The sequence below is a fragment of the Tachyglossus aculeatus genome, chromosome 7 (assembly GCF_015852505.1).
Source record: "Tachyglossus aculeatus isolate mTacAcu1 chromosome 7, mTacAcu1.pri, whole genome shotgun sequence".
Classification (NCBI taxonomy): Eukaryota; Metazoa; Chordata; class Mammalia; order Monotremata; family Tachyglossidae; genus Tachyglossus; species Tachyglossus aculeatus.
The window spans coordinates 34,586,690-34,604,090 of NC_052072.1; the positions used below are offsets into that span (position 1 = coordinate 34,586,690).

A 17,401-nucleotide genomic window follows, 5' to 3' on the forward strand; every position below is an offset into this window, starting at 1 on the left:
ACCATGTACCAAGCACTGTAGTAACCACTCGGTTACATACAACATATTCAGGTCCCATATGAGGCTCACATTCTGAGTAGGCAGGAAAACAGATATTAAATTCCCATTTTGCCGATGAGGGAACTTAAGGACAGGGAATTTAAGCACCTTGACCAAGGTCACACGGCAGGTACCTGATGGAGCCAGGATTAGAACCCAGGTCCAGGCCTGGGCACTTTCCACTGTCACACTATTTTCCACCTAGAAACTGGATGAATATTCCATACCAAACTGATATGCGCTTTGAAACTCATATAATTTTGAGAATTGTGAGGTGGGATTAAAAATGGAAAGAAAAGTAGAAAAGTAGATAAACTAAGAACAATAAAAACATTTTATAATGAACCTTTCTTTAGCAGACCTGTGGTCTTGGAGCAACTAAGACAGTTAGCTCACCTGAGAAACTCTCCAAAATTCCAAAGCTGCTCCACTATTGCATAGTTGGGCAATTCATATCTGAAGAACTATTAGAGAAAGATGCCTCCCTCCCTAGCCCCTATACCCAGTAATGTCTGAGGGCTTTATAAGGATCCTAGAAGCTGGTGTCAAATTCACTTCAGAGCCACTAAAAACCTTTCAACTCAACAAGGCATCTGAATCATCAAATGTCTTTGAGACATTCATCCAGAAACTGCTTCTGCTGATGATTATACTCTAGAGGCACACATTCAACAAGACACGCAGATGATTCTGAAATGCTTCACAGAGACTCTAAAACACTCTAGACTGGCAGTCATAAATAAGACATAATAATAATAATAATGGCATTTATTAAGTGCTTACTATGTGCAAAGCACTGTTCTAAGTGCTCAGGAGATTACAGGATGATCAGGTTGTCCCACGGGGGGCTCACAGTTTTCATGCCCATTTTACAGATGAGGGAACTGAGGCACAGAGAAGTTATGTAACTTGCCCAAAGACACACAGCTGACAATTGGCGGAGCTGGGGTTTGAACCCATGACCTCTGACTCCAAAGCCCGGGCTCTTTCCATTGAGCCATGCTGCCTAGCATGTCCATTAGAAGACTGGCAGATTAACAGAGAAGCAGTATTGTCTAATGAAAAAAGGACAAGCCTGGCAGTCAGGAGGCCTGGGTTCTAATCCTAGTTTTGCCACTTGCCTGCTGCATGACCTTGGTCATGTAATTTCAATTCTCTGTGCCTCAGTTTTCTCACCTGTAAAGTTAGAATTAAATGCCTGCTCTACCACCTTAGATTTTGAGCCCCATTTACGACAGGAACTGTGTCCTATTTGGTTACACTGAACCTACCCAAACAGTACAGTGCTTGATGCATAGTAAAAACCCCAATTAGATTGTGGAATCAATTTTCATACCAAGTTAACATCTCCACATTGGTCATGGCCAACCTTCTATACGATTGTGAGATCTAGAAATAATGCAGAAGGCACTCTGGGTTCATGAATTTCACCAGTTCCAATAGTTTAACCTCTGAAGCTCACAGATCATAAAATGCAATACTAGATCTCCAGCAATGATGTCCTGAAATGGCAATTGGCTCTCCAGAAGCGGGACAATATTGATCACAATATAGCTTCTTCAATGGAACACGGGAGGTGAATGAATGCTATCAGGATGCCCAAGCAATTACTGATGGTGGCTGATATTGGGCATACATAAGATGGATGGGCAGAACAATAGGTTGAATGAAGGATTGTATTTAATAATAGAAGAGAACAGCAACCAACAAAATAACTTCACATAATGTCACTGGAAGGATTGCAGTCTATGAGCACAGCCTTCAAGATTGTCATTCTAAAATAGTTGCCCACAGAACAAGTTCTGTAAAGAGCAGATTGTAACTTCCACTAGATGGTAAGCTCCGTTGGGGCAGGGATCATGTCTATCAACTCTATTGCACTGTACAGTGCTCAGAACAGAGTAAACACTCAATAAATACCTTTGATTAAAAAAAAAGAAAATCCATCAGCAAGGGTTTTTACATAACCATGAACTGACGGAAAAAATGACAAGCCTGGCAGTAAGGAGGCCTGGGTTCTAATCTTGACTCTGCCTCTTGCCTGCTGCATGACCTTGGTCATGTAATTTAAATTCTCTGTGCCTCAGTTTCCACATCTGTAAAATGAGAATGAAATTGGATTGTCAGTTTTGCATTAGGCCTTTCAGCTTCTCACAAAATATTTTAGATGTCACTGTCAATAATGTGTCTTTGAATTGAACACTTATACATATATGTATAAGTATGGATATGGCTGCATATGTATACACACACATAAACACATCTATTTTCCATCCCTACCCTGTACATTCAACCCCTATGGTGAAAGCTCATTCTCTAGATTGCAAGCTCACTGTGGGCAGGGCATATGTCTATCAACTCTGTTATATTGTCCTCTCCCAAGCACTTAATACTGTGCTGTGCACACAGTAAGTGCTCAATAAATATAATTGACTGAATGAGAGATTTCCCTCTCTCTACCCTTTCCAACTTCCCAATTCCCAATTCCTGTCCTGTTCCTTCATTACTAGCTCCTCTAGGAATCAGAGCTACTGCATAGGCACCACATGCAGTCTTTGATATCAACCACTTAGTACAGCAAACGCTTAATACAGTGCTCTGCACACAGTAAGTGCTCAATAAATACAATTGAATGAATGAACATGCCTTAGTGGAAAAAGCACAGGACTTGAGAGTCAGAAGATCTGGTTCTATCCCAGGCTTTGCCACTTGCCTATTGTGTGATCTTGGGCAAGTCATTTACCATCTCTGTACCTCAGTTTCCTCACCTGAAAAATGGGGATAAAACACCAGTTCTCCTTCCATCTTAGAGGGTTGTACAGGAACTCTGACCATCTAATTTTTTTGTATTCACCCCAGTTCTTAGGCCAGTGATTGGCATCCCCATGCTGCTCAAAAACACTCTCATTTTCAAATCTGTTACCATGGCAATCTATTACCTATCATATTTTCATTTCAAAAGACAATGAGACTAATCATAGGATGTCAAAATATGAGTGTTGAATGTAGGCCTCTGTTCAGTTTCAGACCTTATGTTCTTGTTAAGGGGAATTTTAAGGTCATCAGAGAGCAGCCAGAATGATTAAAGATTCAAGAAGTAGACACTATGAGAAACCACTGAAACAATTTAGTTATTGACCTTAGAAAAGGGAATTCAAAGCGGACTGTGTGAATAATCTATAAATATCAGTGGCAGCATTGTTCTTTGCTTCAGCTGAAGGATGGAAAAGAACTTTAAAACACTAGTAGGATTTAATTCTGTGTTTGAAAAACCTCCCTCTGTAAGAAGGTGATTCTGGAATGTATGATCTGGAGATTTTATATATTTGTCTTTGCAAATTATCGGGGGAAGGGTAGACCATGACTCTGGTAGATGGTTGAGGTGGATACTGCCTGGTCTGGGATATTGTCACTTGCCTATCACTTAAGCTCTGCTCACCTTAACACAGATAGGACGGGTGGGACATAAGAGGAGAATGTATATATGTATATATGTTTGTACATATTTATTACTTTATTTATTTATTTATTTATTTTACTTGTACATATCTATTCTATTTATTTTATTTTGTTAGTATGTTTGGTTTTGTTCTCTGTCTCCCCCTTTTAGACTGTGAGCCCACTGTTGGGTAGGGACTGTCTCTATATGTTGCCAACTTGTACTTCCCAAGTGCTTAGTACAGTGCTCTGTACACAGTAAGTGCTCAATAAATACGATTGATTAATTGATTGATTGATGAACCACCTCTGGATACCCAAAAAACTGCTGAATGAAACCTGGGAAAGTCAAAGCAAAGAGGGCAGAGGAAATACTTTAGGGATAAAGTAAAACAAAGGTTCTGACAAGTCTGCATCCCAGCTAAAAGCTGAGAATGACTCTGTTGGAGCAAAAATGTCTTACAGAAAGACAAGGAGTCAAAGAGAAAACAGTGTCAAAAGAGAAAACGGTTTTGCTTTGTACACACGAAGCAAAACAACATTTTGTGTGCCCTATGTTACAGGGAATGTGGGTCCTACATTGGACTTTTCAACCACACACTACTGAGGGGTGAACTGCACTGTCAATGGTGTCTTCTTATGATATTATGGCCAACTTTATATAGGTGAATGGGTTTGGTGGATTGGATTAGGTCCTTTCATGATTCTGGATATGACTGTAATCAAAAAGTCAACTGAAAATCACTCCTCTTTGCCAATGAATACACCGACTCAAACTCAAACAGTACCTTTCCCTTAAATAGTTTTCCAAGGATGCCCTATGTGTAGATAAGAAACTAACTTCTATTCTATTCCCAAATGAACTGTGGATGGGGTTTCATTATTTCCTGCCTTATTGCAGACGAAAAAATGATAATTTCTCCAAGGGTTTGTTGTTGGATAGGTGGGTCCCATGTCAGCACTGGCTAGAGTGATTCACTCTTAAAAGCTATTCTAGGTGCAAATATTTTCCTATTCCCCTGAGTTTTTAGTTTTACTGCTTAGCAGAAAATAAAACTAGAAATCTGAGTTTCATGCATGATTTCCAAATTCCTTCCCTGTCATGACTGAGGGAAAAAAATAGCCTTCTAACTGCTGGTGCAGAAATTAAGTCTAGTTTCCAAACATATGCATAATAACAAATGCCACAACACGAGCCTGCAGAAGGATTTTTATGAATGGTATAATTCCACAGAAATGCCAGCTTCATGTCCTTGCCTTCTGCCTTGTCTATTTTTTCATGTCTGGCTAAGAAACAAAATTGACTTTCTTCCAGTTCCCCATTTGTACTGTGGCTGGAGTCCTAAATGATATGAAGACAATGCCTGATCTTATAGCATTGGATCACAGCTTCATAAATCAGTTCAGATGAAAGCCAGAATAGCAGAAAATGGTCCAGAACTCACGTCCTGGGGCGTGGCTGTTAGTGTATGCACGCATCTTATGGGTTTCTGGGAGTTTTAGACCCATAGGACCACCACATGTGACAGACTATCCCGTTTACAGATAGCACATGACTGCCACATTGCAGTTTATTATCACAAATACTCTGAAATTTAAGTTTCTCAGAAGGGGCTAGGAAATGGGCAGGAAATAGGGGAGTAGGAACTAGATAAATGAAAATATCCACTTCAAAAGAGATTTTATGGGTTTTTGGGAAATTCCAAGCATGACGTGAGATTACAAGCAGCAAATGACACCAGGTGAACTGAAAAGAGACTAACTACTAAGATTAACAGCCTATGTCAGATGGGGGTGATAGTCATTTTGCATTCTTTTGGTGTAAGAGTGTCCTTTAAGGAAACTGGGGTAATTCAAAATGGGTTCTTCAGGAAATTTCCTCAATAGTTATCAGTGTCATAGTCCCATAGGATTTTGTAACTTGGATTACTATGCCAATAGACTTTCTGTCATAATACATTTTTAAATAGTCCACCATAAGGACTACAAAGTCTTAAGTTCAAAGGAGGCCAAGGTTTTTCCTCCAGCATGTGGGTGGAACCTGCATGGTTCTGGGCGGCTCCTGGCTCTACCACAGTTGATTCTGAAAGTATGATATCACACTAATGTCAAGGTTTCTAGACCATAAGTTCATTGTGGGTAGGGAATGTGTCTGTTTATTACTATATCGTACTCTTCCAAGCTCTTAGTACAGTGCTCTGCACACAGTAAGTGCCCAATAAATACAATCGAATGAAAGGTTTCAAGTCACTACTTTCCTTGCTAGGTCTCCTCAGTGTCTGGGAGTACTCAAGGGAGGATAACAGATTTCAAATCGACACAAGATAGACGAGGGACAGATCCTGCCACATAAACCATCTTCCCATGTGGGAAGCTCTGATATCCCTGACATCCCAAGTCCCAGAGGGAATACCACTGATCTCTCTCATTCTTCAGACCCACAGTGGAAGACCCAAAGGATCAGATCATAGCCAGTTCATTCTTGCACTGCAAGATAACAGTGGGGACCCACATGATGCACAACCATCTTTGACAGGAAGGAGTTTGGGGTTTTCCCAGCTGCGGCAGGAAGCAACCCTTCAGATGCCTAATTGCTTTGGTATGCAGATAGAATGACTTCACATCCTTCTCTTTCTTCATCTCATCACACTTCTTCCCGCCCCTTGCATGCTGTGCAGAGTTATAAGAGACACAGGAGGTAGTAGTTGTTGTGAGGGTTGGATTTACACAGGAGCCACCTGTATCTCTTGTGCAGGTAACACGTGACTGCCACATTGCAGTTGCTTACCTCAAATACTCTGAATAATAATAATAAGTGATAATAATAATATTGGCATTTGTGTAAAGTACTTACTATGTGCCATGCCCTTTACTAAGCGCTGGGGTGGATAGAAGCAAATTGGGTTGGAATAGTCCCTGTCCCATGTGAAGCTCAGAGTCTCAAATCCCATTTTACAGATGAGGTAACGGGCTCAGAGAAATGAGGTGACTTGCCCAAGGTCACACAGTGGATAAGTGGCAGAGCTAGGATTAGAACCCATGACCTTCTGACTCCCACGCCAATGCTCTATCCCACTAGGTCATGCTGCTCTAAAATGTGGGCAGGGAATTTGTGTTATATAGCACTCTCCCAAGTGCTTAATACAGTACTCTGTAAATAGTAAGTGCTCGGGAAGTACAATCTACTGATTGATTCATTCTCCAGAGGGGCTAGCCCCCAGTGACTCTGCAACCAAGGTTTGATCACTCAGGACGTATTTCATGAACCAAAACCCTTTGATCATATTTCAGGAATCATATTTCATGAATCGGAGCAGCAGCATGGCTCAGTGGAAAGAGCCCAGGCTTTGGAGTCAAAGGTCATGGGTTCAAATCCCGGCTCTGCCACTTGTCAGCTGTGTGACTTGGGGCAAGTCATTTCACTTCTCTGGGCCTCAGTTCCCTCATCTGTAAAATGAGGATGAAGACTGTGAGCCCCCCGTGGGATAACCTGATCACCTTGTAACCTCCCCAGCACTGAGAACAGTGCTTTGCACATAGTAAGTGCTTAATAAGTGTCATTATTATTATTATTGTTATTATGAATCAAAACCCTACACTTTGATCTTACGATGAATTACATTTCCAACAGGATGGCAACTTTTAAAAGTTGAGAAGCAGTGTGGTCTAATGGGTAGAGCATGGGCCTGGGCATCAGAAAGACCTGGGTTCTAATCCTCGATCCGCCATTTGCCTGCTGTGTGGCCTTGGGCAAGTCACTTAACTTTTCTGTGCCTCAGTTACCTCATCCATAAATTGGTGATTAAGACTGTGAACCCCATGAGGAATAAGGACAGTGTTCAGCCTGATGATCTTGTATCTACCCCAGTGCTTAGTACTGTGACTGGCCCATAGTAAGTGCTTAACAAATGTCCTCAAAATGAAAAAGTGTTTCTTTTCTTTCATTCTACCACAGTGAGTTGGAGAAGCAGCATGGTCTATAGGAAAGAGAACCAGCCTGGCAGTCAGAGGACCTGGGTTCTAATCCCATCTCTGCTTTTCCTTGCCATCTGTGTGACACTGGGGAAGTCACTTAACTTCTCTGTGCCTCAATTTCCTCATCTGTAAAATTGGGATTCAATACTTGCTCTCCCTTCTTAGATGGTGTGCCCCACGTGGGAAAGGGACAGTGTCTCACCCAGTTAGTTTGTATCTACCCCAGAGCTTAGAACAGTATCTGAAGCTTAGTAAGCACTTAACACCACAATTTTTTAAAAATGTATTTACCTCAAAAATGCTTGGGAACTATGTTTTATCAAGTAACTAAATATTTTAAATGATAGTCAAAGCAATTCTGTCAGAAAGTCAGCCATGTGCTTGGCTTACCATCTACATAGATGTGAACTTTGTGTCAATCCCAAACTCCTAGAAACATAGTAGCAGTAACTAGACGGTGGTATGACTTCTCTGCCTATTCTGTTTTTTCAACTATTATGACATTGTTCCATAACTGACTAATCCGAAATAAATGGATTTTTTCGTTTTTCTTTTCTCGGGGCCCTTCATCTGAAGCTCTTGGAAATGTGCTGGAGACTTACCACAGAGAGTGACTTTACAGATGACATTTCAGAAAAGTTTTAGAAATGCGAACTATCAAAGGTTAACATTCATTTAGCTGAAAAAGTACCTGCTCCTAGTAGTCAAAAGGGCATAAAAGCAACACTTACCATAAAAATTCTCACAAATATAAATGGGCAAATGGATATTACAGATACAACATTTAGGTAGATTTGTTTTTTATCAATTTCTAATCATTGTGATTGATCTGAAAAACTATTACAGCTCAGTGACACAGTCATGCACCAAAAGAACAGTTCATAAACTTATCATACAATATAAATTTAAATCACATCTTAGCCTATTGATTTATTTCTTGACACTTTTCTCCAGGAAATAATATAGGTTTTATATACCATCCAAGGACACTTACAGCAATGCATATTTGACTTCACTGTTATCATTGAGAAAAGTAGTCTAGTTTTAAGATTTGGTCATTACTTTACAATGGTCAATAAATATCACTAGACTATTTGATAGTCTGATTCATTCTCATATGGCCTTAGTAAGAAGAGATAGTGGCTGCCATATTCAATTAAATTAATTTGGTCTATAAGCATTTATAAGGACCACGATAACTCACAGTGTTTTACAAACATGCGCCAAGCTAAAATAAGTTCAGAATTGACACAAATATTTCATTACAACAGGATAAGTGTTAAAAGGTTTGTACAAGTTCTTTGACAACATCGGCGCAAGCGCTTCCGACAAGACATTTAAAAGAAATCTACACCAAAACTAAATAGAGAAATTTATCAAATGTTGATAAATTTTAGAGACCGTATAAAAGTACACAAAACATGAAAAAGGAATAAAAAATACCCAGCCAGTACACAGAATACAATTTACTACATTTAGATTACAGAATGAGGGAAACTAGAGACAAAACAAGATTGGGGAATAAAGCAAAGAAAGTTCCACCAGAATCGGAAGATAGCATTTCCTTGCCAATGACGGGACACACATCCAAGTAGCCCATCCCGGCCACACAAACACACACATATAAAACGATGAAAACAAATGCAAAAAGAGTCCACAGGAACAAATGACAGACAGAATGGTGAGAAGCATTTGGCATGTTGCATCACATGAAGTCATTCACGATTGGCTAACGATGGTACCTGGCTCTGTTGCAGGTCGCTGGCTTGCCTGAGAGGAGTAACCGAAGCAGGAGGCACACCTGACGTGGATGCAGATCGACCTAATCTACAGCTGACTTTCGGCTCTATAATGGAAAGAAAATTCGAGACAAAAGAAAATCAGCACAGACCGTGATTCTTGAAACAGAAGATGGTAATTTTTAAGGAAAGAAACGCCCAGCAGTGATCTAGTACATGACTAGTAGAATGCAGTTGGACTGTGATGGTGCTCTTGGACTCTAGTTAAAGATGGTTGTCAGAGCCCAACCTTTCTTGAGAACTCGTCTCTCCCTCTCTGCTTCCCTTCTGCCCCTAGGTTCCCCAGACAATGTTCTTTTTGCCTCCAATAACAGTTGAGGTGGTGGTGAGGCCCTCATTTTTATCCTCTTCCCCATCCAAAATAAACTCCATAGAAGCAGCACCCAAACAATCTCCAACAGCAGCATCCAACAAAGTGTCCTCACTTTCCCAATAAATGCACCACCCAACAAATTCACAGTAATTCACACACATCTGACCCAACAGGCTGGAAAAACTGCACATAGGCACCTATGTTTACACACTGTGTGGCCTTGGACAAATCACTTCACTTTTCTAGGCCTCAGTTACTTCATCTGTAAAATGGGGTTAAGACTGTGAGCCCAATGAGGGACAGGGACTGTGTCCATCCTGTTTTGCTTGTATTCTCCCCCAGCGCTTTGTATAGTGCCTGTCACATAGTAAGCAAAAACACACATACAGTTTTCAAATGCTCCCATACTCACGCCTGCCAGCTCACGCCAATACACATTCACCTGACTGTATGCCTATCTGTGTACAATTATGTAATTATAAAGAGAGATTAAGAAATAGAGAGATTGAGAAAGACTGGAAATGAAAAAGAGTGGGGCAAAGGAGGAAAAATTGTTAATAAGAAAGAAATAATTTGGGTAGGAAAGTGAGTTGGTAGACAACAAAGTGACCATAGAATTTTAGTACCAGATGATTTCTTCTAATTGTGATCATTTTGTAAGTTAGAACATGAGTTATGTTCTTACCATAAGTAATCGAAACAAACTCTTTTATTTTAATTTACTCTATCCCTGTGAATCATGAATACAGTTCCTATGAGAACTGTAATCACTGTCAGATGGCTCTATTGACAGCATCTCTGAAAAGAATTTACTGCTCAGAATAAAAAATCTTTAGGTGAAGAGTTGTATCATTGATCAGAACATTTCATTTTGCCTTTCCCAAAGTTGGGGAAGTTTTCTTAGTTATTCAAAAGATGTCTGTTAAGTTTTTTTGTTAATTTCTCATTTGATTCATTCCTGTGAATGAGTCATTTCTTTTAGAATAAAATTCTTGAATCAACACATTAAAAAGAAAACAGATTATAAGCTATAAATTGCCACAGCTTGAAAATCTTTACAGTCTGAGCATCCATTTTGTGACTTTTCAGTCCCTCTGCTGGTAGGAAAAGCATGCCAATTGTTATAACTATCCTGCAGTGTTCATTGAACTAATTTACATTTCATTTTCAATTCAGAGGTTTATTCCATTCAAATTTTCACATGAAAATTACTTGTAGGATGAAATATTTTACAATAAATCACTACAATTATAGTATTTGGGAGGTCAGGAACAATCTTGGGGAAAATAGAAGATAGTGTCTTCAATTTGATTTGATGGTTCTATTTTGGGTTTCTCCATGTACCAATCAATGGTATTTGGGGCACTTACTATGTGCAGAGCACTGTATTAAGGGCTTGGAAGAGTACAGCAGAGTTCATAAACATGATTGCTGTCTTCAAAGAACTTACAACTTAGTGGATCTAGTTGATTTTCTGGATTTGAAATACAAACTTAAAAACGTTTTTGGAGAGGAAATATGAAAACCAGTTTTGTTAGCTGCCCCAACTTTTCATAGATCCCAAGGCCGGAAGTACCCTGAAAGGTTATTTGGTCCAGCCTATTTGCATCTATATAGGTGATGCCTTGGGCCACTTATTAAAATCACGGTGCATAGTATCATATCCTGCTGTTGTGAAAATCCAGAATCTTGGGATTTCTATAGCAGTTTCCCTCCTCTACCTTTCTTAGTCATGCTTGACTCTCCACAATCCAACACAAGTGCTACTTCTTCAAACTGATACCAGTTGATATTTTTCATAAAACAGGTTGACTAAAGCTTTAAAAAAATCACCTTGCTATAAAAATTTCTTACAGACTCTTTTTCCTTTTCTACCCGTGAAAGGAGAACATTGTGCAGATTTTTTTCTTGTCTTATAGAACTGAAAATTGCATTTCTATGACCTTTCATGTCTCTTACAAACTACACCAAGTTTCTTTCTTTAACGTTTATGAACTTTTCCTTACAGTACTTTGCTCCTCTAGACTGTGAGCCCGTTGTTAGGTAGGGACCATCTCTATATGTTGCCGACTTGTACTTCCCAAGCGCTTAGTACAGTGCTCTGCACACAGTAAGTGCTCAATAAATACGATTGAATGAATGAATTAATGTCCGTTTATTTCTGTTTGTGAAAATCATCAGCATCAAAAAATATTTGGCACCTGCATGTGGCTTATCTTTGGACTAGATAGTAATCAGCTTCTAAAATTCTGACTTGAAATGATCCTAAACTCAAGCTTACTGCATAATGAGGACAAACCAGAAATCATTTTAAGGAAACTGAGTATAAATTTAGAAGAATTATGGTTGTAATTTAAGAATCTTCACAAATGAGCATGTAACAGTAGTTTTATAAATGAACATTATATAGTTGAGTCCTTAAGGTTTTATGTTTTAAACGATACATTCTTGAATATTCTCCCAATATAAAACAGTGCATCAACCAAGTTACCATTTACCTCGCATATGGATTATCTTGCATTACTTTTTGAATGCTTTTTTTTCCTTCTGAAAGCCCGTTTTCAAAAAGTTCATTTGAAATCCTAGACTCGTCAAATTAAGCCATTAAGCTAATGAAAGAAAGACAATTATAAAACAAGACACAAATAGGCAAAATGGGACAGATTTTGACAGATGGGAAGGGAACACCCTGCTAGTTGTTGGAGGGTATTACTCTTTTGGGCAGTAGTAATAACATTCAGAGTCCTGGATAGACCATTTACTTAAAGGGCCTCTAGTGGCCTAAGTTAATGGATCTTCAAGGAAGAAACTCCTCAAGTTGTATCACAGGGAGGCCAGAATGGGAATTTGACAAAGTTGTTGGTTCACCAGTTCCATTCTGGTGTTTGTGAACTGAACTGGGAAGCCTCTCTTCCCATGGTGTAAGGGAATAGTGGCCACCGTCATTTGACTTAGTACTTCTAGCTTCTAATCAGATATCAATAAAGTGCCCATATTTCCTGAAGCTCAGAGAGGTACAGGGGTTTCCATGTGGATGGCATTTCCATAGGAACTAGATCCATGGTTTAATAATAAAGTTGTTGGGGGGGGGCGGGGAGAGAAAAGATGAGAACAGAAACAGAATCGAGAAAGGCAAGCAAAGACCCATGCAGTGGACAGATTCAATAATAGAGACTGAGAAATTGAGAAAGGCTGTCAAAGAGAGGAAAAAGGAAATAAAGACAGGTTATACATATATGTATATTTATATAGTCTTAATCCCCATTTTACTGATGAGGTAACTGATGAGGCCATTTTACTGATGAGGCCCAGAAAAGTTAGGTGATTTGCCCAGGATCACACAGCAGACAAGAGGCAGAGTCAGGATTAGAACCCAGGTCCTTCTGACTCCCTGGACAGCGTTCTATCCACTAGGCCACACTGCTTCTCCCCTGCTCCAGTCATGGTCATCAGGGCTAACACTATTTCCTCCTGCTGCCACTTCTACAGTCTGTTTCCTAAATGTTTCTGGCATGGCTGACCATTGTGTGGGGCAGCTGCAGAAACCCTGGAGAGATGGTTGATGGTTGAATGATAGATCTCAGTAGTAATGGTAGAGCGGGAATATCAGAATAATCAGCCGTCTCTCTTCTCCATCCCACTTACCTGCTGCTTCTGTTGGGTGGGTGTTCTGGGTAGAAATTGCTGTCACTACCCTCAGAGCTGCATCTGTTTCCCTGGCAGGACCTAAAGGTTTCCCACCAGTTGTGCAGGTGTCTAGGAATCAGGATTGTCCCATCATCTTGAGATTTCTTATCACAATAAAGCACTGTCCATTCTTCTCTCCTTTGAGCCAGGCCCAATATAGTCCAGGAGTGTTTTCCTGAAATTTCTGAAGCACCTCTAGGATGGGTGATTGAAAACTTCATACATCCAGGAGTGGAATGCCCAGTTATCAATTGTTAGAGTCACATTTAAATATATGTTATTTTCTTGGTACCTTAAATGCCTATATACCCCAGGGAGGCTGTTACCCTTGCTCATGTAATATCTACTAGGATCTTCCAATGGGATATTTTAACAATGAATCAATTTTTCCTAGGGCACCCAGTACTGAGAAATCTCATTTAGACACACTGAAGGAGAAAATGCAATACTGTTCCAAAGAAGCTCGGGTAAATGATGTGGATTCACTGCAGGTTTCTGCTCAGTAGCATTGCTAGAGACATTACCCATTGAGTTAATGAAGTGAATGTCTCTTGCCATACCATATCACATCTGATTCGTTTACTCTGTTACCCTGTATCCTGGAACAGATGGGGAATTGATGTTCCTAAGAAAGAAAAATCCCCAAATGTAGCTGATCACTGTTGCATTGTAGCAGGGAGAAATTGTTCCTGTATCCCATGGTCCCACATGATACATCTTAGAGTTCGGGTTATGTCTCATTCTCCAAGTACCAGCATGTTCCCTGGTTTCTTATTTCATTTCCGGGAGACCCTTTGATTTCTAATGTAATCATTCAGGTTTGGGAGCTAGTTAAGGATTGGACTTGGGGGAATGTGTTCCCAGAGGGCAGAAAGAACCCCATCCATAGAGAGCACCTAGACCCTATGGTGTTCCAGACAACTCTTTGCAGTTCTATCACTGTAGGGCACAGTGTCCCAGCATCGTCTGGAGCAGAGTATTTCAGAAAACCAACACACTCTGGTATTTGTTAAGCACTTACTATGTTCCAGGCACTATACTATGCATTAAGGTGGATACAAGCGAATTGGGTTGGAGAGAGTTCTTATCCCACATGGGGCTCACAGTTTTAATCCCCATTTTACAGATGAAGTAACTGAGGCACAGAGAAGTTAGGTGATCGTGCCAAGCTCACACAGCAGACAAGTGATAAGGCAGACAAGAGACCCTATCCTTTATCCTTTCACACCTTATCAAAACACTTGGCCCCTCACTTCTTCCCTCCCTGAGCACCATCTTCAACTATTTGTTCTCCAGTGGCTTGTTCCCCAATGCTTTCAAACACACCCATGTCTTCTTTATCCTAAAAAATACCTCCCTTGACCCCACAGCTCCCTCCAGTTAATGCCTCATCTCCCTCCCACCATGCTTCTCCAAACTCCTTGAGCAAGTTGTTTACACTTTCTGTCTCACGTTCCTGTCCTCCAGTTCTCTCCTTGACCCCCTCCAATCTGGTTTCTGCCCCCTTCGCTCCACGGTGTCCAAAGTTGCTGAGAGGTTGAGGAGGATGAGGATGGTGTAGAGGCCACTGGATTTGGTCAAAGATGATCTCCTTCTTGACAAATCCAATGGCTCCTACTCCATCCAGCACTTAGAATAGTGCTTGGCACCTAGTAAGCGCTTAACAAATGCCGTCATTATTATCCTCCCTCTCTTCAACTTTTTAGCTACCTTGGACACAGTCGACCAGCCCCTTCTGGAAACATTATCCAATCTTGGCTTCACTGACACTGTCCTCTTCTGGTTCTCCTATCTCTCTGGCTGCTCACTCTCAGTCCCTTTTGTGGGATTCTCTTCTGCCTCCACCCCCTAACTGTGAGTGTCCCTCAAGGTTCAGTTCTGGGTCCCCGTCTATTCTCCATCTACACCTACTCCTTAGGGAAACTCATTTACTTGCATGACTTCAACTACCACCTCTATGTGGATGATTTCCAAATCTACATCCTTAGCCCTGATATCTCTCCCTCTTTTTCAGTTTTGCATTTCTTCAAGCCTTCAAGACATCTCTATTTGGATGATGATAATAGTAATAATAATAATAATAATTATGGCATTTGTTAAGTGCTTACTATGTGCCAAGCACTGTGCTAAGCGCTGGGGGGATACTAGGAAATCAGGTTGTCCCACATGAGGCTCACAGTCTTAATTCCCATTTTATAGATGAGGTAACTGAGGCACAGAGAAGTTAAGTGACTTGCCCAAAGTCACACTGCAGACAAGTGGCGAAGCTGGGATTAGAACCCACGTCCTCTAACTCCCAAGCCCGGGCTCTTTCCAGTGATCACCTCTTTGTGGTGATCTGCTATCACCTCAAACTTAACATGCCTAAAACAGAACTCCTCATCTTCCCACCCAAATTCTGACCTCCTCTTGACTTTACCGTCACTGTAGACAGCACCACCATCGTTCCTGTCTCACAAGGCTGTACCCTTGGCATTTTCCTTGACTCCTGTCTCTCATTCAACTGATATATTCAATCTATTACTAAATCCTGTAGGTTCAACCTTCACAGCATCGCTAAAATCAGCCCTTTTCTCTCCATTCAAACTGCTACCAAATTAATCCAAGCCCTTATTCTATCCTGCCTTGACTATTGCACCAGGTTTCTTGTCTACCTCCCTGCTTCTTGTGCCTCTCTACTGCAGTCCATACTTCACTCTGCTTCCAGGATCATTTTTCTAAAAAAACGTTCAGTCCATGTTTCCCCACCTGTTAAGAACCTCCAGGAGTTGCCTATCCGTCTCCGCATCAAACAGAAACTCCATTGGCTTTAGAGCATTCAATCACCTAGTCCCCTCCTACCTCACCTCACTGCTCTTCTACTCCAAGCTGGCCTGCACACTTCATTCCTCTAAAGCCAACCTACTTACTGTACCTCAGTCTCATCTGTCTCACCACCAACATCTCACCCACATCCTACCTCTGGCCTGGAACACCCTCCATTTTCAAATAATAATAATAAAAATAATAATAATGACATTTATTAAGCACTTACTATGTACAAAGCACTGTTCTAAGCACTGGAGTGGTGGAGTGGCTACAAGGTGATCAGGTTGTCCCACAGGGGGCTCACAGTCTTAATCCCCATTTTCCAGATGAGGTAACTGAGGCACAGAGAAGTTAAGTGACTTGCCCAAAGTCACACAGCTGCCAATTGGCAGAGCCAGGATTTGAACCCATGACCTCTGACTCCAAAGCCCATGCTCTTTCCACTGAGCCACGCCGCTTCTCATTACACCATCTAAAACTCAATATGTCCAAGACTGAACTCCTTATTTTCCCTCCCAAACCCTGCCCTCTCCTTGACTTTACTGTCACTATAGATCAATCAATCAATCAATTGTATTTATTGAGCGCTTACTGTGTGCAGAGCACTGTACTAAGCACTTGGGAAGTACAAGTTGGCAACATATAGAGACAGTCCCTACCCAACAGTCTAGAAGGGGGACACAGAGAACAAAACAAAACATATTAACAAAATAAAATAAATAGAATAGATATGTACAAGTAAAATAAATAGAGTAATAAATATGTACAAACATATATACAGGTGCTGTGGGGAAGGGAAGGAGGTAAGGCAGGGGGTGGAGAGGGGGAGGAGGGGGAGAGGAAGGAAGGGGCTCAGTCTGGGAAGGCCTCCTGGAGGAGGTGAGCTCTCAGTAGGGCCTTGAAGGGAGGAAGAGAGCTAGCTTGGCGGATGTGTGGAGGGAGGGCATTCCAGGCCAGGGGGATCACGTGGGCCGGGGGTCGACTGCGGGACAGGCAAGAACGAGGCACAGTGAGGAGATTAGCGGCAGAGGAGCGGAGGGTGCGGGCTGGGCTGGAGAAGAAGAGAAGGGAGGTGAGGTAGGAGTGGGCGAGGTGATAGATAGCCTTGAAGCCGAGGGTGAGGAGTTTCTACCTGATGCATAGGTTGATTGGTAGCCACTGGAGATTTTTGAGGAAAGGAGTGACATACCCAGAGCGTTCCTGGACAAAGACAATCCGGACAGTGGCGTGAAGTATGGATTGAAGTGGGGAGAGACAAGAGGATGGGAGATCGGAGAGGAGGCTGATACAGTAGTCCAGACGGGATAGAATGAGAGCTTGAAAAAGCAGGGTAGCGGTTTGG

General features: G+C 41.2%; 1 protein-coding gene across 1 annotated transcript in view; it reads right to left on the reverse strand.

Annotated features, from left to right (window-relative positions):
* Positions 1-17,401, reverse strand: part of NYAP2 (neuronal tyrosine-phosphorylated phosphoinositide-3-kinase adaptor 2) — a 270,077-nt gene that overhangs the window by 41,519 nt on the left and 211,157 nt on the right. The window contains exon 7 of the mRNA XM_038749306.1: positions 9,195-9,298. Within this exon, the coding sequence (XP_038605234.1) occupies positions 9,195-9,298 (104 nt within the window). The remainder of the gene's footprint in view (positions 1-9,194; positions 9,299-17,401) is intronic.